The sequence below is a fragment of the Stigmatopora argus genome, chromosome 14 (genome assembly GCF_051989625.1).
Source record: "Stigmatopora argus isolate UIUO_Sarg chromosome 14, RoL_Sarg_1.0, whole genome shotgun sequence".
Classification (NCBI taxonomy): domain Eukaryota; kingdom Metazoa; phylum Chordata; class Actinopteri; order Syngnathiformes; family Syngnathidae; genus Stigmatopora; species Stigmatopora argus.
Genome location: NC_135400.1, coordinates 5,371,154 through 5,395,894, shown reverse-complemented (window position 1 = coordinate 5,395,894; position 24,741 = coordinate 5,371,154). Strand labels below are relative to the sequence as shown.

The 24,741-nt window shown below is 37.9% G+C and overlaps 1 protein-coding gene across 1 annotated transcript; it reads right to left on the bottom strand.

Annotated features, from left to right (window-relative positions):
* Window positions 1-741: 741 nt before the first annotated feature.
* Window positions 742-24,500, bottom strand: clcn7 (chloride channel 7). Its single transcript, XM_077619645.1, has 25 exons — window positions 24,203-24,500; window positions 21,953-22,030; window positions 20,342-20,407; window positions 20,131-20,196; window positions 18,216-18,348; window positions 18,004-18,113; window positions 17,854-17,934; window positions 17,708-17,770; window positions 16,203-16,286; window positions 16,030-16,123; window positions 15,544-15,608; window positions 14,959-15,075; window positions 14,812-14,866; window positions 14,644-14,704; window positions 12,286-12,427; window positions 10,989-11,082; window positions 10,713-10,885; window positions 8,144-8,195; window positions 7,909-8,036; window positions 6,825-6,910; window positions 6,611-6,746; window positions 6,236-6,295; window positions 3,608-3,784; window positions 3,438-3,518; window positions 742-1,842 (listed from the first exon to the last, which is right to left on the bottom strand). The coding sequence occupies exons 1-25, from the start codon at window positions 24,314-24,316 to the stop codon at window positions 1,756-1,758; spliced, it is 2,403 nt and encodes an 800-aa protein (XP_077475771.1). The 5' UTR covers window positions 24,317-24,500; the 3' UTR covers window positions 742-1,755.
* Window positions 24,501-24,741: the final 241 nt, after the last annotated feature.

Below are 24,741 nucleotides of genomic sequence, written 5' to 3'. Positions count from 1 at the left end.
TTAGGGTCGCGGGGGGTGCTGGAGCCAATCCCAGCTGACTACAGCCAGAGGCGGGGGACACCCTGAATTAGTGGCCAGCCAATCGCAGGGCACAAGGAGACAAACAACCATTCACGCTCACAGTCATACCTAGGGACAATTTAGAGTGTCCAATCAGCCTACCATACATGTCTTTGGAATGTGGGAGGAAACCAGAGCACCCGGAGAAAACCCACGCAGGCTTCGTGAGAACATGCAAACTCCACACAGCTGGATTTGAACCCAGGTCCCCCACTGTCAGGCCGACGCGCAAACCACTCAGTCGCCAGGCCGCCCAGGTTATTATTGATGCTTTTTTTTAATGTGTCGCAGCTGTAGCTGCAGTAAAGGTTGTATAGCCATAAAATAGTTATTGAGGGTTGGATTGAATCAGACGTAGCACTACTGAAGGCTTAGGTGTGAAATCCATGGCCATTTAGGTTGAGTTTACTTAGCTAATTGTACACGTTTCAATCAGGTAACTATAAAAACAAATCGTGAGGAGCCCAATATGTTTGCTGACATTCAGTACACAAGTTGAAAATGTATAGAGTCCATTTTTATTTTTTGATGAGCATCGATAACACAATAGTTGTGTTTTTAAAAAAAAAAAGGTGTTTAAATGCCTTGAAAATAAAAATGCACCCACAGCAGCCTAAAGTGATACACAAAGGCCTGGATACTTTTTGCTTATGTTTATAGTAGTACTGCACACAAAGCAGATCATGTATAATATATAATTTATTTTTTTCACAAAGCCTAATACAGTGGTTATAAAATAGAACATCGACTTTATTTTGAACAAGGAGAACTGTACAACACAAAGGGATCACACAGCATAAACAAAGAAGAGAACAATGTGAAATTAGACAATATTCACTGAATAGGTGAAAAATTAGAACATTTACTTTCGTCATTATATCAATGGACATAGTTCATAATACCAAGCTTTACATTCAAATCTGGCTTCCTGTGTCACACATTTTCAGTAGTAACCAGAATGTAAATATCTGGTGGTGATAAAATGATATAATCAACAGTATGGGGGTGCGGCTAGAGAAGCAAACAGGTCAAGGAAAAGGGGCGTACCTGATTTTTAGCAAAAACTGCCTCACAGAGCAGCTAGAACAGGGCAAATTAAGTCGCTTTATTTTCCTTCATAGATTTTTTTTCTAAATTTCTCTGTCTCTCGTGCATATTCTGTGAAAAATAAAACAAGGAATAAATAACAGCAATCTATCAGTGCAAAACAACAGAACATACGGTGGAAAACAGCACGAGCCGAACTACTCTATTCTTTCAGTACCATTTTAGTATTCAATATAGAGGTCAAAAATAAACGTAGGGCACAAAAGCAGTGTTATAACTATTTCAACTGTGTTATTTAATTTGCATTGAAGACGCTTCATTACGATCTCGCTTTTGTGAATACTTTATGAGGATTTACTTGAAAAGAATCATCCGACTATGTAGGTGAAAACCTCAGACCACTTGAATATCAAGCTAGCAAGGTAGTGTGAAACTGTTTAGGTCAAATGATAGCAACAAATATTTTTTGTAGATGATTTTGACTAAGCGTAGAAAGACTTGAGTTTTTGGTAATTAGACTCCTAGTCGTCGATCTGTTTTGGTTGACATGTTTATCCCATTTCACCGTCACATTAGGCACTTGTCATAATTGGGTTGTGGGAATACTTTATGGCACTGCATTGAAATAAATGTGTGTGTTTGTCTATACTATGTCTGAGCCAGCTGAAGTTCCTCTAGTCCGTGTTTGCCCAGGTGATATCTGGCCAAATCTTTTCTGGTGACGAGTCCAACCACCTGCATAAGAAAGAAAAACCAAAATCAACATCCAGAATATAAACACTGACAATGAAATCAAGGTGATGTTTAAACCTCTAAGTAGGGTTGTGATAATATATATCTGTATGGCAATATAATCGCAATGCATTGTATCCCAATAGGTTATCAATATGCTACCAAAAAAAAAGATTTTTCATTTTAAAAAGATGGCAGTGTTTAACAAAGGACCCAAAAGTTGCGATAAAAAATTTCTACTAGAATAATGCCCGTTCACTTGTTGGCTACCATTGACGGCAATTAAGGTCCAATTCATTTTGACTGGGAAGGGGTAAACAAACATTCAGCCTTGACAGTCAAGTCCTCCCAGTTTAAAAGAATTGAACTTCCAATGTTGGCAGGGAATCAGTTTAGAAAGATAAATACCGTATTTATTCGAGTGTAACACGCAAAACTTTGCACCAAAGAAACTGAAGCAAAGTTCGGGTCCACATAATATACAAGTTCTTCACTTTTATGACCAAATAACTGCCGACTGCCAGTGAAAAAGTCCCCTTGGAGACGTAAAACATGTCTTTGTCCGCCAGATGGGGCGCAAGGGCCCGTTCTATTAGCTGGTGCGAACACTTGAAAAAAGAACTCAAGAAGAATGGAATGAATCTGATGTTGATGAATTAGCGTTTGAAAATTTTTAAATATTATGATAATGAATTAGACTTAAAAGGATTAACATTTTAAATATTATGATGATGAATTAGACTTAAAAGGGTTTAAAATTTTAAATTCCATTTGAGAATTGTGTTCATACTGGTAGTTCGTTTTACCAAGTTTCCGTACCATATGTTATGAATAAATGTTTTGTCATGGCGACATGTGTTCAGCATTTGCCAGTTACAAGTATACCGGTGCAATCCTTGGTGTGAGCAGAGAAAAAGTGGAGGAAAAAAATTTATACCAATTTTTAGTCAAAAATTATGGGTGCGGGTTATACTCGAATAAATACGGGACTCTATTTTTACAGGGATGTTTTAGTAATATATTCTTGCTGTATGTACAGAAATGAGATGAAATATTGTCTGCGAAGACAAAGGTTTATGATAGATTTCCCAAAAGAATGTTTTTATTTTAAACCTTGAATCGCAAATACAGTAATCCCTCGAATATCACGGCTTCAACTATCGCGGTTTCACTACATCGCGGTTTTTTCTGGGGTAATTTTTTTTTGTTAATTAATATATTTTTTAAGTTTATAAAAATGTTAAACAAATCCACGCTGAAACTCGCAAGCAGAAGCCACTCCCCTGTCCCCCGCTTGCTACCAGAACTCAGCACTGAAGTAAAAAAATAAAAATAAATACATTTTTTAACGTTCATAAAAATGTGAAAATCCATGCTAAAATTCGCAAGCGGAAGCCACTCCCCTGTGTCCTCCACTTGTTACTAGGAATCAGCATTGAAGTAAAAAAATAACAATAATTTATATCCCATATAACCGGGACCTGGTCCAGGTTCGGGCTCAAGATCTCACCTCTAGTGGGAGCATATCGATAACCATTGGGATACCACCTATCGCAAAATATCACCATATCAATGCATTTCAGATAGCTAACGCTTACCCTGTTTTCATCATCCACCACAACCAGGTGCCTGAGACCGAGTGCTCTGACCAGTTTAAACACACGAGGAAGAGAAGTATCCTGTAAACATATCACATCTCTTTGAAATTACACTGCATTTATTTCTACAGTGTGACAGACAATAAAAAGACATGACACACATGTATTACCTGTGGAACAGTGTAAGGTGTCGCGTTCATAAACTCAGAGAGGTCCATCATACACTCTCGTTCATCTTGGGAGACATGGATGCTTTGGATTGGGGGGAAGCGGGGGTAGGCGTCCCTGAAGTCCTTCAGCTGGAGCTTCCTCTGGGTGAGCCGCGAGCGTGCCAGTTCTACAAACGCCTGGCAAAACAACAGGCGTTTACAATATGGTCGTATGAAAAAGTTTGGGCATTCCTGACCCTTTTCAAGATTTTGCTTTAGAAATTGGTTGTTTGGGTAACCAATTTCAATTAAAAATATATAGCAGACTAACACGGTGATATTTGAGAAGTGAAATGAAGTTTGAGTGAGTTTGATTTATTTAATAAAGGGACAGCACATATTAATGAATATATTTATATTCATGTTAATAAACATACTACATATACACATACAGTGGTACCTCGTCATACGACCGTTCGTCATACAATATTCTCGTCTTACGACGGAAATTTCGTTCGAATAATTCGCCCGTGATGCGGTCAAAATTTTGTGATGCGACCAAGCCAGGTGGCCATGGCACTGTCTTTTTTGCATCTCTTTCGTGTATAACAATATCTACGAGCACCGAATAGTTCTTCAGACGAGTTGCGACCAGGAAACGCACAACGCGCATGCGCGGGAAAAAGAGGGCTTTCTGGGTAATGAAGTATACTCGTGCACACAACGCCGATAGGCAATGGCACTCTTTCTCAGAATAACACTTCATTACCCACAATCAATATGTGGGTAAGCTCAGCTGTTGCATTTCCTGTTATTCTTATCTAATACGAGGAGTTTTATATTACTTCTCGTTCGCTGCTCATAACATCCAGCGGCACCGGCCCGCAATTCCCTCCTCGCAATATTTCCGGTCGCAACTCTCTCTCTCTCATAGGCGCTGTTCAAAGCGGTTGCGACCAGAGCCATTACAACGAGGGAGTTGCGAGTCGGTGCCCCCGATGTCCCCACGAGCAGCGGAGCGATCGCTAAAATGTACTACAAGACTATTTCTCGTTGGCAAGTGGTCGTGGGTTATCCTATTGTGAGGACATTTGTGTGAATCATTTTCGGAATATTTTGAAGGGAATACGTAGTACAACAGCAAACAGCCCATCGATAGCGAACGTGAGGGTGGAGGCGTGGCAAACCGCCAACCCGGAAAACGAAGGTAACAAAAGATTACAACAAAATTAGAATTCAGTTTTGTGTAAAGTTACATTAAACGTATGTTTGAGTGTCTGTATATATTAATCCAAGTTCATTTAAATTTGCTTGTTCCGTTTACGATTGCGTTGTGAAAAAAAAAAACGAAACCCCCCCGCCCCCTCTGTGCGTCTCTGTCTCCGGTCGGCGAAATCCGCCCAATTTTAGTTAGATTAAACACATTTTATTACTATTAAACCACTACTTATGTGTTATTTTGTTAATAGATGGCGAATTAGAAGAAATAAAACATTTTTTCCAATCCAATATCCTGTTTTTGGTGTTTTTTCAGAGGGTTGGAACGAATTAATTTGTTTTCCATTCATTTCAATGGGAAACGTCCGCTCGAGTTACGAGAATCTCGTCATATGATCTGTCTAGGAACGGATTACGATCGTATGTCGAGGTACCACTGTACATATATACATATACACATATAGTGGTACCTCGAGATACGAGCTTAATTCGTTCCGCGACTGAACTCGCATGGCGATTTTCTCATAACTTTCCTATAGAAATGAACTAAAAACAAATTAATTTTTTCCAACCCTCTGAAAAAACACCCAAAACAGGATATTGGATTGGAAAAACATTTTTATTTGTTCTAATTTGCTATCTATTAACAAAGTAACAAATAACTAGTGGTTTAATAGTGCTAAAATGCGTTTAATAGTACTAAAATTAGACGGATTTCGCGGAGGGTAGAGAGAGAGAGAGACAGAGAGGGGGGAGACTTTTTGCACGGCAATGCGCTCGTAACATAACATAAACAAACTTAAATTAACTTGGATTACGATGCAGACACTCAAAAATAAATGTAATCTAACCTTACACTAAACTTAATTGTAATTTTGATACCTTTCTTCTCCCGGCCGAGTTGGCTCTATTTGCACCGCCTCCACCCTGACTTTCAAATGCAACCTATGGAGGGGCTGTTTGCTTTTGTATTCCCTTAAAAATATTCCAAAAATGATGCACACAAATCTCCTCACAATAGGATAACGCACGACCACTTGCCAACGAGAAGTAGTATATACGCCATTCGCACTGACTAACGGGGGAAAAAAAACACTGAAAAAATGCAACGCTCCGCCCAGTGCTCGCAGAGACATTACACGAGGGAGTTGCGACCAGAGACATTAAACGAGGGAGTTGTGTGGAGAGAGAATGTGTCCATGATGTTCTTATGAGCAGCCTGTCACGTAAGCTGTCTGCTCGTATATCAAAATTTGTCTCGTACCTCAAGATAAATATTTGCCAGAAATTTTACTCATATCTCAAATTGCTCGTATGTCGAGGTACTACTGTATCCATATATACATATACACATACACACACACAATTCTGCATAATGTTGATGCTTGTGAAAATTTCACCTGGGTAAAGAACAGGCCATATGCCACTCACCTTGTGCTTAAGAAGAACAATGAGCTGTGAGCGAAGGATGAGTCCACAAAGTTTTGCTGGCTGCAAAAGAATGACCAAATCAAAAGAATTCATATTGAGTGCTAAAAGGGACATTAGAAATGTCAGGATTATTTAGAGGTAAATGCAGGGATTAGCAAAGAAATAGCAACTGCCTCAAAACATAGCAGTTATAATAGACACTAAAAAAAACACCACAAAGTCCAAAGTTTGTTTCATCTTTGATTGCTTAATCTTTCTAATAAACTCAACACATAAAATACACATTACGGAAATAGAATTAATCAGTTTCAGATGTGGATTGCTGTTTGTTAATTACACTCAATCCAAAATAATATAGTTAGGAAATACTCGTACCTCTTCACCAGAATCATCTTGAGCTACCACCACAGGAAAACCATTGTGATTGGTCGATGTGCTGCTCAGGATGTCAACAATGGTTCCTACCTTCTCTATCTTGTTCAAACAGGTGACTGGACTACTCATCACTTCTCTAAAATGATATTAGGCAGATTATCTCATTCATCTGCTAAAGTGTAAATGTAGCACAGTATTGGAGTTAAGATATTACCTAGCTGTTAGCCAGTGTGAAGTTGCAGGAGCCTCCCAATGGAGGAAGGGAATGCTCTGCAGTTTAATGTGGATATCGTATAGACCCTGAAGAAAAAAGAAAATATATTTTTAGTGTACCAACACTGACACTAGAATTGATACCGATACAGCAAAAATATACTAAGAAATAATGTGCCGATGCTGTGCAATATGTGCTGTTTGAGATGCAGTTTTCAACCCCGTCACCCTGCCTTACACTGCTGTAAAGAAAGGAATGCCTGTCGCTCCTCCCAAGATAATGATAGCTCAATCATTAATGATAGAACAATAATGATAGACGCTATTTGTTTCTATTCATCAAATTGTTGTGAATTTATAAATTTGTTTCACTCGTAGACACGTCCAATCCCGTAAAGTGAAGTGGGGTGGTAAAGTACACCGAAATTTAGTATTAAGAGAATATATATACATATATAAATATAATTTTTCTATACTTAGTATCCATGCCGTATCATCTAATAACACACAGCCAAATGGGAATTGGTATCAGTAGATTAAAAAAAAAAAAAAATGGGATAAAACAATAAATTTTAGTATGAATGAGTATTAATACGTTTTGTCTTTAAAAAAAAATACATTCATTTTAATAAAAACATCTAACAATATTTATACAACCACACATCACGATAACTTGGAAACTGCATAACACAAAATAATTAAAAAGGGAAAGGACAAGAAGGGGCCTTAGTGAAGGTTTGTAATTAATTAATATGTAAAACGGCGGTCCGGCGGCTGATTGGTTAGGGCATCGGCCTCACAGTGGGGGAACCTGGCTTCAAATCCAGGTCGGTCCACCTGTGTGGAGTTTGCATGTTCTGCCTGCGTGGGTTTTCTCCGGGTACTCCGGTTTCCTCCGACATTCCAAAGACATGCATGGTAGACTGATTGCCCCTAGGTATGAGTGTGAGCGTGAATGGTTGTTTGTCTCCTTGTGCACCGCGATTGGCTGGTCACCAATTCAGGGTGTCCCCCACTTATATCCCAACAAAGCGGTTCAGAAAACGAGATGAGATGAGGATGCTAGGAAACTGCATTTCACAAACCTCAACAAAGTAGTCTCCTACGATCTTGGCCGTCATTAGGACGAGCATAATAGGAAGGCCGTACGTGACATTGCCCGTGGCCTCCACCATGATGACTGTCAAACTGAGAGTCATCCTCACAATGCCACCTGCACAAACAGGACTGGTGAAGATTCTACACAAGTCCACTATCTTCCATCAAGTGGAAAGTTTGAGTGCTATTAAATGTTATCCAAGGGAAGTTAATGTTACTTACCCAACTGGGCTGCTGCTCCAATCAAGGCATATTTACCAGGATCTGCCCAGATCTAAATGAACACAGAGTTGCACAGTTTATAGTTGTTGTTTTTTACAATAACAATTTAAAATGGGGGGTGGAGGTACAGATTTACTTCTAAATAAAGATAGGAACCTCTGAGTGGCTCAAGTTATGATTTGAGCTGTAACTAACGATAATGTGCTTCATCAACTAATCCTTTGATTTCTGCACTATAAGGCGCAACTAAAAGACCAGTTTTTCCAAGAGTGTGCACTATAATCCCTTGCGCCGTATATAATGGTCAATATTGGTTAATCATCAGCTCCATCTAGTTGATGTATAACAAAACTCCGAACCACTACTATTATTACCATTACTACACATAATACAGCTCCATCTAGTGGCTCTAGAACACCTAACCTGGTCCTGGGCGATAAAACGCTAACATTAATTATCGACCAATAATTTTTTGTCAACAATCATAAAATTGTTTGCTAAACGTCGCTTAATTCAAGATGCATAATTACACCACTCAAATACCAAAAAGAATGTGAGCGTTGAAGTGATATGAATGCTAGTTCTCGACCAACATTCAGGATACAAATAAGATGGTGAGGAACAGATAGTCCTAACCCACGAAACCGAAAGGATGAAAACACAGCTAAAATGAACAATTATGAGATGCAAGGCAACCCCGAGCCTACCTACTAAAAGAGCCACGTCTCCCTGTCGGGTACTTTATCTGTACTTATGAATGCATGTCAGGCTCACTAAGAGGAAACACGATTGACTGAACCTCGGCAGCACTCTGCATCATATCCTCCCAAACCATCAAGCCTGCAGGTACACGTTCAAGACATGACTCAATTATCTCTCTAACCTGAATACAGCAAGTCCCAGAGGAGGGTATTCATTGGATGACATAGAGAAAGATGTCAAGGGAAGCCAATAAGAGAAATTCTGACATTTGAGGACAGTCTAAAAATTATTTTCTTGCTTGATATAAAGGAGTTACCCCATTTAATGCAAATGTTCTGAAAACGTTACAAAAAACGTTGTTTTGTAAAAATGAAGCTAAATAATTTTAAAATTATTATTATTATTATAATTATTGTTGTTGTTATTATTATTGTTGTTGTTATTATTAGTATTATCATTGTTATTATCATTGTTGTTGTTATTATTATTGCTGTTATTATTATTGTTATTATTATTGTTATTATTGTTGTTGTTGTTGTTGTTGTTATTATTATTATCATTACAGACACTCCTCAACTTACGAACGCAATTGGTTCCGAGCGATTGTTCATAAGTTGAATTTGTTTGTAAGTTGATTTAGTGCTATATTTTGTATTATAATTTATGTTTAAGGCCTATATAAGTATATTGAAGGTTTATATAAGTGCATTTGTATGTTTAAGGCTTGTATAAGTAACACGCATTGGTTTGTACTGAAAAAAAAATTTTTTTAATAAAATGGAGAGAATATGTACAGTACTGTAGAGAGAGAGATAGATTTATGTATTAGAAACTGGCCAAAAGAAGCGACCTAATGACGATTGCACAGTTTTCTTCTTTTTTTCATCATAAATGATGCAGTAGCACTGTATGGCATCATTCAATTGATTTGCAAACTTTGTGCAACGTTCAATATTTGGGTCCTGCTGCTCGATCTTTCTGTTTAGAAATGGTACTGAATGTGCAACGCTCACCACTTTCTGACGCGCATCAAGCTTCGTTATTATTGCCACTCGTTTCAAATGAAATGGCTTGCCTCTTCCTTGCAACTCCCTCAATAGAAGCCTTTAGCTTTTTACCAACCATATTCAATATTGGATGCATGAGATATTTAATGATACAAATGAAAAAGGTTCTTTGCACACTGGAGATACATTCACGCACTTCCGCATTGCAACGAAGAAGGTAGATGCTGGGTGAGCTGAGCTCTCACAGCGCCAGGCGTCGGTATTAGCGGCGGAAAGAAGTACTACTCCGAAAAAGACGCGAAATACAAAATTGGACTTGCGAACATTTTTGGACTTAAACGCAATTTGCAGACATGTTCGTATGTACCGTTGTTCGTAAGTTGAATGTTCGTAAGTAGGGGAGCGTCTGTACTGTTATTATTATTATTATTATTACTGTTATTGTTATTATTATTATTATTATTACTGTTATTGTTATTATTATTATTATTATTATTACTGTTATTGTTATTATTATTATTATTATTATTATTATTGTTGAAACTTCCTGTTCATGGGTTTTAAAAATAGGTAACTCACCATTTTATTCTCATAATTTCATCTCTTTTTCTCCCAAGATTACTCCTATCTCTTAACATTACACAAAAAGCAGTTTCATGATGAGATAGCCTTTCCAATAGGGACTTGTTGTTGGTCATACTTCAATTTTAATATCGCAATATTACAATGTTTCTCTCGGTATATTACAATGCGTGACTCATTGGCGGGTAATTTCCTGCTGCACCCCTGACCATCGCTCACGGCATACCAGTGCACTGTGGCACAGTGGTTGGGAAACGTTGTTCTTGACACACACATACCGATCCAGAGGCAGAGATGGCAGACAGCAGAATTCCGCATAGTCTTCCCCAGGCTGCACCGATAAGCAGCGACGGGATGAAGACCCCAGCAGACACGGTGAGGCCGTACGTCCAACAGGCCAGAAAGAAGTACGTCAGTGTGAATAAGCCCAGCGTCAGAGGATTGTAGGATCCTTTAAAAAAGAGACATTTTTTTTGTCACATCATATTAGGAAAGCTCTTGGCTGTAAGCCTTTTGGGAAATGTGCCGTAGTAACAGGCATTACAACGGTATACCTGGCGGGTTGTGGAAAAGGCTACGGACACTTCTCTCTGGAGTATTGAAGAAGGCTGTGGCCATGGAGTTATACTCCCCATCAGCACAGAATAGCTGCATGCAAATGCAAGAAAAATGAAGTCACTTTGACAAAATGTGTGATACAGTAATCCCTCTTTTATCACGGTTAATAGGTTCCAAGAAATGCTGCAATAGGTGAATAACCTCAATGTAGGAACAGTGTTTTCAACGTGGCTATTTAAATTTATTTAGCCATTTACAAACTTCTCTGTACTATTACAGTGGTACCTCGACATACGAGTGCCCCAACATACGAGCAATTGGAGATACGAGTAAATTTTCGGGCAAATATTTATCTTGAGATACGAGACAAATTTTGATATACGAGCATACAGCGGACGCGAGAGGCTGCTCATAAGAACATCAGGGGCACTGTCTTTCTGGTCGCAACTCCCTCGTGTAATGTCTCTACGAGCACTGGGCGGAGCGATGCATTTTTTTCAGTGTTTTTTTCCCCCCGTTAGACAGTGCGAATGGCGGCGCGATCGCTAACACGAGAGGAGTATATACTACTTCTCGTTGGCAAGTGGTCGTGTGTTATCCTATTGAGGACATTTGTGTGCATCATTTTCGGAATATTTTGAAGGGAATACAAAAGCAAACCCTTGATAGTCAGGGTGGAGGCGGGGCAAATAGAGCCAACACGGCTGGGAGAAAAAAGGTATCAAAATTTAAAACAAAATTCGAATTAGGTGGGGTTAGATTATGTAAGGTTAGATTAAATTTATTTTTGAGTGTGTCTGCATCGTAATCCAAGTTCATTCAAATTTATTTACGTTATGTTACAAGTGCAAAGTCACCCCCCCCGTATCTGTCCCTCTCTCTACCCTCCGCGAAATCCATCTAATTTTAGTACTATTAAACACATTTTAGTACCATTAAACACATTTTAGTACTATTAAACACATTTTAGTACTATTAAACCACTAGTTATTTGTTACTTTGTTAATAGATGGTGAAGTAGAACAAATAAAAAATGTTTTTCCAATCCAATATCCTGTTTTGGGTGTTTTTTCAGAGGGTTGGAACAAATTAATTTGTTTTTAGTTCATTTTACGAGAACATTGACATACGAGCTCAGTCCCGGAACGAATTAAGCTCGTATCTCGAGGTACCACTTTATATTGGGTAGATCCAAGCCACATGAATCTACGATAGTCAATCCATTGTGAGGTATTATTGTAAATTTCTTCATATTCACAAGCCTATTAAAAACAACCGCTTGCTCCCATTTACCTGCAGGGGGTACTCCTCGGAGTGGTCGGGGTCAAGAGGCTGACAGTCGTTGGAGAAGTAAATCATGGTGAATGACACTGTCGCCGTCACCGCGGCGACCAACATAGCTTCCATCACTTGCAAACAAGGACGATGGACATACCTGATTGAGGCAAGCGCACACAGAACCATTCAGATGTCTTACACATTAACAGCAATGCTCATCTGATACTACCAGAAAATATTGACATGACGTAATTTTACAGAAAAATAAGAATTCTTAGATAAATAAAAGATAATGAATGAATCATGGCAGCAGGGATGTTGTTCATTTTCTAATATCTACTGTTTTGGTCAAACAAATCTTGAAAAATCTAGAATTATCACCAAAAATCAAAGCCTTGACGTTGTTGGAGTACAAGACAATTTAGACGTGTTGGAATATTGTTACGGACTCAGAAAGGAAAAAAAACTAGCAGCATTCAGATAGCAGAACTCCACCTAAGCAGAATCGTCATATTGCTGACCTTGTGATCTTTAAACCTTTCCTCATCATATCACCTACTCGTCAAAGCTGAGTTAGCCAAATCCGATATCAAGAAAAACGTTTATATTTCTGGCGTAGCACTAATAATAGGCCCGAAAAAAAATCTAAATCTTAGTCAGTTAGTATCCTTGGTTTTTCGCAGGTAGAGGATATTGTTACGTATCACAGCAAAGAACGCAGGGAGGTTAATAAACTTGCTTTTGCAAACATACGTTGTCTCCGATACCGGCCCAGCGGATGAGTAATTAGCGCGTTGGCCTCACCGCTCTGGGTTCCAGGGTTGGAATCCAGGGCTATCCACCTGTGTGGAGTTTGCACGTTCTCCCCGGGCCTGCGTGGGTTTTCTCCAGGTACTCTGGTTTCCCCCCACATTCCAAAAACATGCATGGTAGGCTGATTGGACACTCTAAATTGCCCCAAGGTATGAGTGTGAGTGTGAATGGTTGTCCATCACCGATTCAGGGTGTCCCCCGCCTCTGGCCTGAGGTCAGCTGGGATAGGCTCCAGCACCCCTCGCGACTGATGAGGATAAAGCGGTTCAGAAAATGAATGGGGGGAAAAAAGTCTCCAAAACCGAACGCCATGTTGAGAATGGTGCCACCCAGACCAGGACAACCTAATATAGTCTAAGGACCGCCAGAAATAATCATGCCCTTGATTCTACGTTTGATTTATGCACCAAACCTCAAGGCACCTTCTCCTTTGTACTATATACATCTCAAACCATCTGAGGTAAAGTACTGGTATTTAGCTGTAACTGGACTCTGTACTGTACTGGTCAGAGCAAAGCAATATCACCTGGGAAACTGTAGTTTGTCTTTTTCAATTTCTCTGAAATCTGATATACTCAGGGAAAAGTTGCAACCTGTGTTTGAGTTATTGTTCAATACATGATGAACTTTCTATCATGGTGACTATTGAACACGCTAAGGTTACAATTAACATGGGTTCCTGGGCAACATTTTGGGTCTTTATGACTTCCACGAGGACATTAATTTCCAACATCGAGCATTTCCAATTCTGACCTCTCTGACCTTTTAATTTTAAATTTATTTGCCTCTTCTGATTCGTATTACAAAAGATATCTTCCAAGTTTAATAATAACCCCTTTATTTATTTTTGAGTTAAAATATAAAACCAAATACATAACCTCTGCCTTCAGCAGCTTTCACCTAGTACTTGCGGAGGTGTAAATATTAGGAACTACAACAACAACTGAACTTGAATTGGGTTAAGACGTATTTTAAATAGTGGATTATGATTTTTTATTTAAATATAGCAAAAAAGGTGATGATACTGATAACGTTTGACAAATTGATTGCTACAATTAGCATGTTTTATGAACGCTGGTTAGATATTTATGCATAAAATATATGTATCACCTCATGTATCTGTCTGCTCTCAATAAAATTGCTTTAAAACTACATTAAGCTACAACTTAAAACACCTCTTCAATGTTATGGTAATGGTGTCCTTTTGTCCGCCATATTACCACTTCAACCGGGCGTGTCTGTAATGACGCAAATTTGACAGAAACTGTGGCGTGCTGCCCAGGACAAAACTTCCTGCACGTCATATTTTATGTGAGAGCGCACAAAAATAGAGCTGCATGCGTTTTTGGAGAAGTCCTCTCCCATCCATTGTGATTATACCTGTTCTTACTCAATGACTAATTTCACCTTTGTCAACGCAAAGAACAAATTACCCTGTGCGGGCACATTTTTTCATGTTGCTACCGGACCCAAAACAATAACACATGCGTCATGTGACCCTTTGACGTTGACTTATCTAAAGCCATTATGCTATTGTCTGTTTGGATTTGTCTGCCTTACCTTATTCTGAAGATGGTCAGCCAGTAGTTGAGAACATTGAACAGAGCTCCCAGAAGTCCACCTACAAGGAAAATGTAAGCATAAATTTGAGACTTAGCATTGAGTTGAAGTCTATGTTGTACTTCACAGTGCAATCAAATAGATTCTTGACAAGGCAAAGAGTTTTACCTATAGCACCCATGGCAATGAATAAGGGAATTTCATAGAGGTAATAGGCCACGCTCTGAGAAGAGACAATAAATAAATTTGGTGGTCATTTATACCCTTACTCAAACAAAAAGTCTTGTTATGTCATTTTGATAATTGTATGCTTACGTCATTCTCAAATCGTCCAAAGTTGATGAGACCAGGGTTGGAAAGGTCACCCGGGTTGTTGTGGTAGATACTGAGAAAGAAGTTCAAGGTGAAGGTGGAGATCATTGATGCAAAGAACTGTGGATGAAAAGGAAAGATAATGAAAAAGAACAGGATATTATTGCTACAATTACTCCCACTAATGTTAAATGTGCTGCAGCATAAAACTATGCATTGTCAATAGAAGCAGCACAGCAGTGGACATATTTTTGCATAAAGTGGTGGTTTTGAATTTGAAGGATAATGTATAGTAGTAGAATATAATCAATAAATAACACTGAATTAAAATTAACTTTGGAACAAATGATGTTGTTTGTATATTGCATAAATTATGTGTTGCTATTTTCAATTGTCATGCTTGCATTACTCACATACAGTGAGAGACAAGAACAATGACATGGAAACATTTGTACAGTTTAATTTACAGCAAAATATTCATGTAAGGTTGCTTAGTGACTGATTTGTATATTTAAAAAATAGTTTTCCATTTCATCTTTGTTTTTTGTTTTGTAACATGTATGAAATCTTGATCTTATTGTGACTTACTATTCTCCATGTGAGCATTTGGTTCCAGAAAGACGCTCCTTCTTCGAGAGAGAAAAGAACCCCACCTGTTGCCAAGAAATAAAATTTCAATATAATGGAAAACTCTGCATATATTGCCAACTACAGCTTTTACAATTCTCGCATCAATGGCAAGTTGTTTCTTAATTCTTTCATTGCCATTGATGATAAAAGACAACCAATCAAGCGGATCTTTTCATCCTTCTGCTGGGAATTTATACAAGTTCATTACTGGTAGAAGTCCAATCCATCTGAAATGGGACGGAGGTCGCAAATGAACGCTAACCCTCCCACTTCTCCCACTATTGATTGTCTACAGCTGCCAATGAGTTCATGGGCACACACTTTCCTCGGAACCTTCCACCATGTTTGGTCAACTACGACTCTTTTGGTTTTTACTAGAAGTTGCTGATATCTGATGTTACTGAGTTCCCCAACTGTATTTTTGATTCTACTTGTTGACATTACCAACTGGTGCTCCAAATGCCGCCGAGACTCCGGCAGCAGCTCCAGCAGAAACAAAGTCTCTTTTCTCCGTGTCTCTCCGGAAGTATTCAAAGATCTGCAAAAACACACAATCATTTAACTCAAAACATTTCAGAGATGATGACCACATCCAGGCTTTCACGACCTACGCATACCTTGAAGTCTCTTTTCAAAGAGGTACTCCTGCCCTGGGAGACTCCCGCAGCGACAACTGCACCAGAGTGGATCATGGGGCCTTCCTAAAAGATTGGTAAAATGGTGAAAAAAGGGAAATGGAGAGTACTTATACGGCGCATTTAGTTTTTGCGGTAAAAAGGGAGACATTGCATCACTATGCAGTTGATGTGTATGTATCCAAACTTCTATTGAGCCAAGGCTTATATTTTAGGTTACAAAAAAACTCACTGCACACAAGCCAACTGAAGTAGAATTATTTAAAGACCCCATTTTAATGTTTATCACGCTACTTAACCTAAATAAATGGCATTTCTGACGAAGTAGAAGCCTTAGGATCAAAAAATCCCCAAAATAATTGGTCAGTAATTTTGTTATTTGACCCTTTCTCTCCTAACATGATACACAATAAACACAACAACAGAGAGTTTAAACCTCTTTTGAGCCAAAGCTTAATTTGGATGTTAGAAAAATGTTACTGCACAATACCAAACTGAAATAAAATTATATTAAATAGACCGTGTCAGGGTAATTCACCCTCTATAATCTAAATATGGCACTGTCTATCGTGCAATTGGTTGTTCCAGCGCGCCAATCTTTACCCTTGTGGATTGGACGACCCAATTTGTCCCATATATATGTCAATTATTCTCCTGGAAGATAGGCTTAGAAAATGAGCCATCTGTTTCATATTTTAATTTTAATTTTATATCTACTGTTTTGTGGGGCGGGTCGGCCTCACAGTGGGGGACCTGGGTTCAAATCCAGTCAGATCCAGGTCGGTCCACCTGTGTGGAGTTTGCATGTTCTCCCCGGGCCTGTGTGGGTTTTCTCTGGGTACTCCGGTTTCCTCCCACATTCCAAAGAATGCATGGTTGGCTGATTGGACACTCTAAATTGCCCCTAGGTACGAGTGTGAGCATGAATGTTTGTTTGTCTCCTTCCGATTCAGGGTGTCCCCCGCCTCTGGCCCGAAGTCATCTGGGATAAGCTCCAGCACCTCCCGCGACCCTAGTGAGTCTAAAGCGGTTCCGAAAATGAGATGAGATCTACTGTTTTGGGAACATACTCCTTTACAGATTGTGACTTTAGATGATGAAACACTTATTTCAACTTAAAATTATATAATGTGTGGCCTTTATCACTGGCATAACTGCAATTGGCAATGGTAGACGCGCAATCATGTGGCTCTTTTCATACTTCTGCTGAGATTTTAAATGGGTTTATCACTAGTAGGCCTTCAATCCATTCGAACTTGGAGGTTTATTAGGTTAGGTTAGAACAGGTTAGGTTACTACTTTATTTCATCCCGTATTCGGGAAATTTCTTGGTTGCAGTAGCAAGACAGACGCAAGACACACAAGACATTGTAGACCTAGGTAAAAAACTGGAGCCACACACAGGAAGTCCACAAGGGGGGGACCTTCTGCAGACTGAGACTGAGGTCTAAATGACCATGTATTTACCCATTATGAATGCTTCTTACCTTTCCAACAGCCAATCCACCAACGACTGAGCAAATAACTCCACACACTTTCACTACCAGAGTCTGACAAAAAACACAGAAATAAACGGCAAAGTTTGCTTGCATTTCCTTTTCCAACGAGTCATTTCAGGCGAACGTGGGTTTACCTTAAGTCGAACCACTCTCGGAACCTTGACTCCATTCAGGTAACATTTTATTTGAGGAATACCGCTCCCTGCTGCGATAGGCTAAATAAAGTGGAATGAAAATGCAATTAGCTAAGTATAATTTCCTATCTCATCTATAATGTCACTTACCTCAAAAAAGGCAACTATGATTGCTCCCATCATAACAAAAACGGAATTCAAGACAGCCCACAGGATGAGTGAGAGAGATAGTCCGCCAACTTCTGTAAACCTATCGATATCTGTGAAGGTTAATGGTCAAGGAAAAACATGTGCCTGGGCTGATATCCAACTCTTAACCCCCAAGTTTATCAAAGTCCATCTTTGAGGAAGTATCAAGATACTTTCTTTAACAACTTGGTATTTGATTCCAGCCAGCTGCTCCACCACAATGTCTATGAAACAGGCAATGAGGCCTGTGAGAAAGCCGATCAGACCACAGACCACCCAGCGACTGATTTCCAAACAGCGAAAACCCTAAAATGAGAAAGGAGAATAAATTGAAACTGGTTCGAAACAAAGAGTGGGAACCTTTGTGGTCCCTCATGACAAGATAACGGTTTAAGATACAAGGCACGCGGTTATCTCAAGATACGGTGATACAACAAATAGCTACGCTAGTCTACGATACAACTACCGCGCGCGGTTACATAAAGATACGGTGATACAACAAATATCTACGCTAGTCTACAATACAACTACCGTATTTACACGACTATAAGGCGCACTTAAGTCTTAAATTTTCTCCAAAATAGACAGGGCGCCTTATAATCCAGTGCGCTTTATATATGGACCAATATTAAAATTGTTATAACGATAAAATAAAATAAATCAGTCGATAGGGTACACCATCCTCTACAGCTCTCACAACTACGGCAAGCAGCCCCCGACTCTACTATTTTCCCCGTAGAAAAAGTACTGCGCAGTGACTGCTGGGATATATAGTTCTTTTGTCAATACACCCAATGGATTGTGGCCTGGACATCGACATCAACACAGCTTTACGAAGCATGGAAGGGAGCGTTGGAATAGTTACGCTAGTTACTAGCTAGCTACTATTTGCGAATGGATTGTGGCCTGGACATCAACACAGCTTTACGAAACATGGAAGACAGCGTTGGAATAGTTACGCTAGCTACTATTTGCGAATGGATTGTGGCCGCCTGGACGAACGTATAAAACTCAGCGTTTTCGATGACTCATTTGGACAATTGTTCAATTCGGCCACAGAAAATCAGGACTTTGACGGATTTGTGGGTGATGATGACGTGAGTACATTGTAAAATGGCTAAATAAAATACAACCGAACTCAGTTTTGCTTCTGTTGCCTTTTTAAAAACGTGTTTTTAGCGTGTGGGTGTAGCGTGTATGTTTAAGCTGGTGTATGTTTTGCCATGCCTGGCTGCGTCTATAAAAACGGTGCGTCCTTTGTGTGTGTAAAATACAGAAATAGCACTCGTTACTGACACTGCGGCTAAAAATACGATGCGTCGTATAGTCGTGAAAATACGGTAATTAAAAGAAAAACTTGCTTACAAAAAAATAAAAAAAGTTTATTCTTTGCACTTTTGTGTGAGGTTATGACAAAACCTGTTTTCCTGAAAGACAATGAGAATATTTTACTGCAACATTTCAGTAAATAAATACAGCAACACTATAATGTTGCAATATTTGTTGTGAACAAATGAGTGTCTTAACTCATAGGCAGCTCTTGACAATAGCCATTTATTTTATTCAAACTAGGGGGGACTGGCAGTGAACGCTCATCTTTCCGTCCGATTGACGGCGCTAGACGTCCAATCGATCAGTTCATTCACCCTGCTCAGTCAAAACGGAATGGACGTCACTCCTATCAATGGTCAGCAATGTCTCTAAATGGTATTGATCATTAAAAGACAGGAAAATTCACTTAATAATTGATCTAGGTTACCTGCCCTTCGTCAGGTGGCATCCAATAAGACATAAACAATTGTTTTGGAAAATTTTCTGTGGCAAACTAAGCAGTGACACCTTTTTAAACGATAAGCTGATTCTTGGCAGGAGCATATCGATAGCCCATTGGGAAACGTGGTAACAAGTTTTATCACCGTATCGATTTACTGTCACACTCCTATTGGATATGTCTTTAGGAATATGGAGATGTACATACAAACTCGGTCTTCAAAAATACAGAGTCAGATTTAGAAGCCATTATATTCAAATATTTCTATTGTTGCATGTGTGACCAATGAAGTGACTCAAGGCTTTGAACCAACTCACCAGGTAACTCATACGCCTTTCCTCTTCCAGAAAGAGCTGGTTCTCGATGTTATCATAGTCAAGACTCTAAAAAAAAAAAAATCAACTTTTCAATGTCCCAATAACAATCAAGTCATAAAATCTATTATGATAAAGTTAACATGCAAAAACTATGATAAACGTGCATATTCGGTGAAGGTAAATTAGATGACTACATAAGGAAGTCTTCTACCTCGTATTTGAGTGACAGCAGCTTCTCATTATGAGGGATTTCTTTGGGACGTCCCCGTTGGGTCTCCTGCAAGGGAAGGGGGGATGGACAATTTCATTGACGTGATGGTCAACCCCAAAGCTTTACAATAATACCTCTGCTTGCATTAGCATTAGCATGACACACAATCCCTTCTGTGCAATAACTTCGGGGTGTACAATAACAATGTGCAATATCTTAGATCAGGGATGTCAGACTCGGGTTGGTTCGAGTGGGCCGGACCATTTTAGATATAATATTTAGATTTATTTTTTTATAAATGGATTAAAAGAACTGGATTAAAAACCCTGAATATTCAGTTTTTTTATAGATCTAAAACAATGTTTATTTTAGCTTTTTTATAAATATTTTTAGATTTTACAAAATGATTTTTGAACTAAAAAAAACAACAGAAAAAATTGATTAAAAAAACTACAATTATTGATTTAAAAGGGAGAAAATCAGGAAATTTAATATACATCTTTACTCTTCATTTTAATTTGATCCTAAAACAGAAAGTCGGCATTCATGATTTACTTTCCCGGGCCACACAAAATGATGCAGCGGGCCAGATTTGGCCCCCAGGCCGCCACTTTGACACGTGTCTTAGATTGTGCAATATTTTAGAATTTACCTTGCCCGGACGTGACTTTTAATATTACTTATTTATGTTTTTACTGAGAAATACGCACTTTGTGGAGTAGCACCACTAATTTCGTTATACGCAGCTGTTGTATAATGACAATAAATGCTTTTGATTTGATCAAAAACAAAATGTTCCGGTTATGAAAAACTTTGATATGCAAATGCCCACTCCAATATGCAAAAACAAGTTCCAAGTTACGCAGAAATAAGCATTAAACGACGGGATTGAGAGACTGTTCCTCCCTTGGAGTTCAACCTAATTCTAAGCTGTATTGAATTCATAATATGACCTTGTTTAGTTATGTATTTATGTGAATGTGTTCGTGTGATAACATTAGCTTCCTCCTTTTAATGAATAGAAAATAGTTTTGCATACCTGTTATTCATTTTAATACAGTGATAAGTCATTTTCTCTCATTGTTGTGTTTCTCACATCTTTCATACAAATTTGGGACACAATCAGTTTTAAAGGGTTTACTACAGTTGGTAGTTTTTTTTAAGGGGGGACTGAGATGGGCATTGCAGAAAGTTGTACAGTAATCCCTCGAATATTGCGGATATTCAAATATCATGGCCCCATGGCCCCAAGAAGACAAAGGACTTGGACTAAAACTCCCTTTTACCTGTTTTTGGGGGGATTTATATAGAATGGAGAGGAACTATTTTCTCTGTGAGTGCAGTATTTAAAGTAGTTACATTTTTAAATATATACAGTATATTTAGATACTAATACATTACAGTCTTTTGACATGGGTGTAATAGGTGTAATATTTATAAATATACACTATTGTACTTGTGTACTTGTCTTTCTGTATAGGCTCGAAAACATGTATTGTGGTACTTATAATGGGGCACTTATAATGTTGATTGTTCTCAACCGGTCATCAAAATAAATACTTAACATAGCGTGAGACAAAAATCAAGAGAGACAGTTTATAAATATTTTACCTCATCTGACGTAACTTCCTCTTCCAAATCCACATTGCTCAGTCTCCCTATTTGAAATACAGTGCCTCCCCCAGGGGTCTACAAAGCACACACAATACTGTTATTTAATGGTTTGTGAACATGATGAAAACAACAAATTTTCATTCATTAGGTTTCAACACCGCTTATCCTTGTTAGGGTTCGAACCACAGCCTAGACTAGTTGTTGCATAAAAAGAGAAATGAAACAAATACTAAACAATTTCTAAACACTCTTACACCATGCAAAACAAATTATATCTAAATATTTTGTTTTATATAAACGAACAAGTAAAATAAAAAGTTGGTCATCAAAAATGATGAATTGAGTTTACTTTGGTCAGGATTTTCTTTAAGTTTTTGCTGGACAATTTATCTTTGTTCTCCAAAGTTTGCTTCAATAGTGCATACACATTGTATAAAACAGACTAAATATACCAGAGATGTGCCTGGTATAATCAATTGATAAGAAATCCATCGCGATTACATCAATTTCCCTGGAAAAATCTGTTTTTTTTTTTAAATCTGATTTTTAAAATGCATTTATTTACATTACAAACAAAATAAATATGTACAAGGATTTCATCAAAAAAACAAATATAAATGATTTGACACTACCTGTAGGAGTATGCTATTCTATCTAATGCAATATGATTGGGACAACCCTAGTATATAGCTTTTACATTATTCTGATATCTGAGTATTATTTTGTTGTTTGTAGCACGCAACTCATTCTCTGCCATTGAAAGTAACATAAATGAAATCATTTTCAACGGCGAAGGGAGGCATTGTGTAATGATTTCACTGTTATTGATGGTGATAGACATCCAATCTCATTTGCCTGGAGCACTTTCTAAATGACTGAAGGGGAAAAAAAAGTTTGAAAAAAAGGTTTTTATTGAAATTACATTGAATTCATTGTGATTCCCCTTTCGTGAGGACAATGAGTGACATGAATAGCTGTGGTGGAAGTGTGTCTCATTTTTCCAGTGTTGCTACATAAGTGGAACAACTGACAACAATGAATGAGGCAGATGAGCCATGAAAAAGAATTAATTGTCAAGAATTAGCTAACAACTAAAATAAAAAATTAAATGAAGGCTATCCTACAACAAAGGTTTTGGTAAAAGACTATACAGTACGTAATAAAACGCAAGGTTTGACATTTTGTAAATCTATTAACATTTTGGTTGATTCTGACGGTAAATGTGATTGGTAGAAAGCACTAGTACTTACCGTATTTTCTCGCATATACGCCGTATTTGTCGCTCAAAAAATGATGACTGAATCAAGGGTACGGCTTATATGTGCACAAATTAGACTTGACATGCACGAAACTGCATATATATCTATATAAATATAATATATTATATATATATATATATATATATATATAAATATAATATATATATATATATATATATATATATATATATATAAATATAATATATATATAATATATATATATATACATATAAAAATATAATATATATGTTGGAGTAATCATTATTATAAATGTGTTTGCAATGAATATAAAGCCTTATAATATACATGCTTACTATATTAATCAATATATTTGCTTATTAGGAATATACAATTGGATGAACCTAACAATATATATAATATATAATATTTTATATATAATATATATACATACATACATATACACATACATATGTATGTATATACACACAACAAATGTCATGCTATTTTGTTTTGTTTTTTTAATGATCTTTTGTTAATTGTGGGCCATGTCATAGCCAAATATGGTAAAGAAGGGATTTGGTGACGTTAAAACAAATATAAATTTGATTAGAGAAGGAAAAATGAAAATGTGGTACATATTTGGAGCCAAAAATAGGCAACTAAAAAGAGAACAGATAAAAAGTGATGTGATTATCCCGATCTGTCATCCTCAATCTCCATGAGTTTTACACATGGACAGTGTAGTGTCCTACCAACTTGAGGGGCAAAAATCAAATATTTCATCGTAAAATACTAAATCTTCCAAGCTACATTCTTGGTGCCACCTTGATGGCATATAAATTGCCTCAGCCAACAAGGCAATCTTTTAAGGAACATGCGGTCAGGAAATCATACATGTTGGCTACAATATTGCTGCAAACGAACGTCGCCAAGTGTAGCAATTTTACGATAATCCGTTGGGATATTACAATTTGTTTGCAACTCCAGTCATGTTTTTCTTAGCATCATAGTTGGACTGTGTACGGACCTCTCTGGTGTGTTGACGCTTCTCAGAGCCGTTTAGAAGCGGCGTAGCTTCACCGGCGGGACCGGATTCGTCAGCTCGGCTTGACCACGACACTTTCTTCGTGATGTTAGCCATGGCAGGCCCACGGCACTTTTGTCGATTTCTTGCGTTACTTCATGAATTGTAATATATGATAAAGCAGAGCCATTTTTCCTAATTCCCCATGATCGTCATCCTCGTGACTCGTGACGCTTTCAGTAAGGGTCCCGTGCCGGAACAAAAATGTCCCACTCAAAACACGATTGTAGATATCACGTATATATGGATAGATGACTGAAGGTGGAGATGGCGGCATAAGTAACTGGCGGTCATCTGTGGTCGGAAATGGGAGGCATTGTAGCATAGCATAGTAACGTGACTATGATTCAGGATGAAAAATATTCAGTATAATTTTAATTTAATATCTATCTATCTATATAAATTATATATATAATATATATTATATATATATATATATATATATATGTATATATAATTTAGATATATATATATATAATATA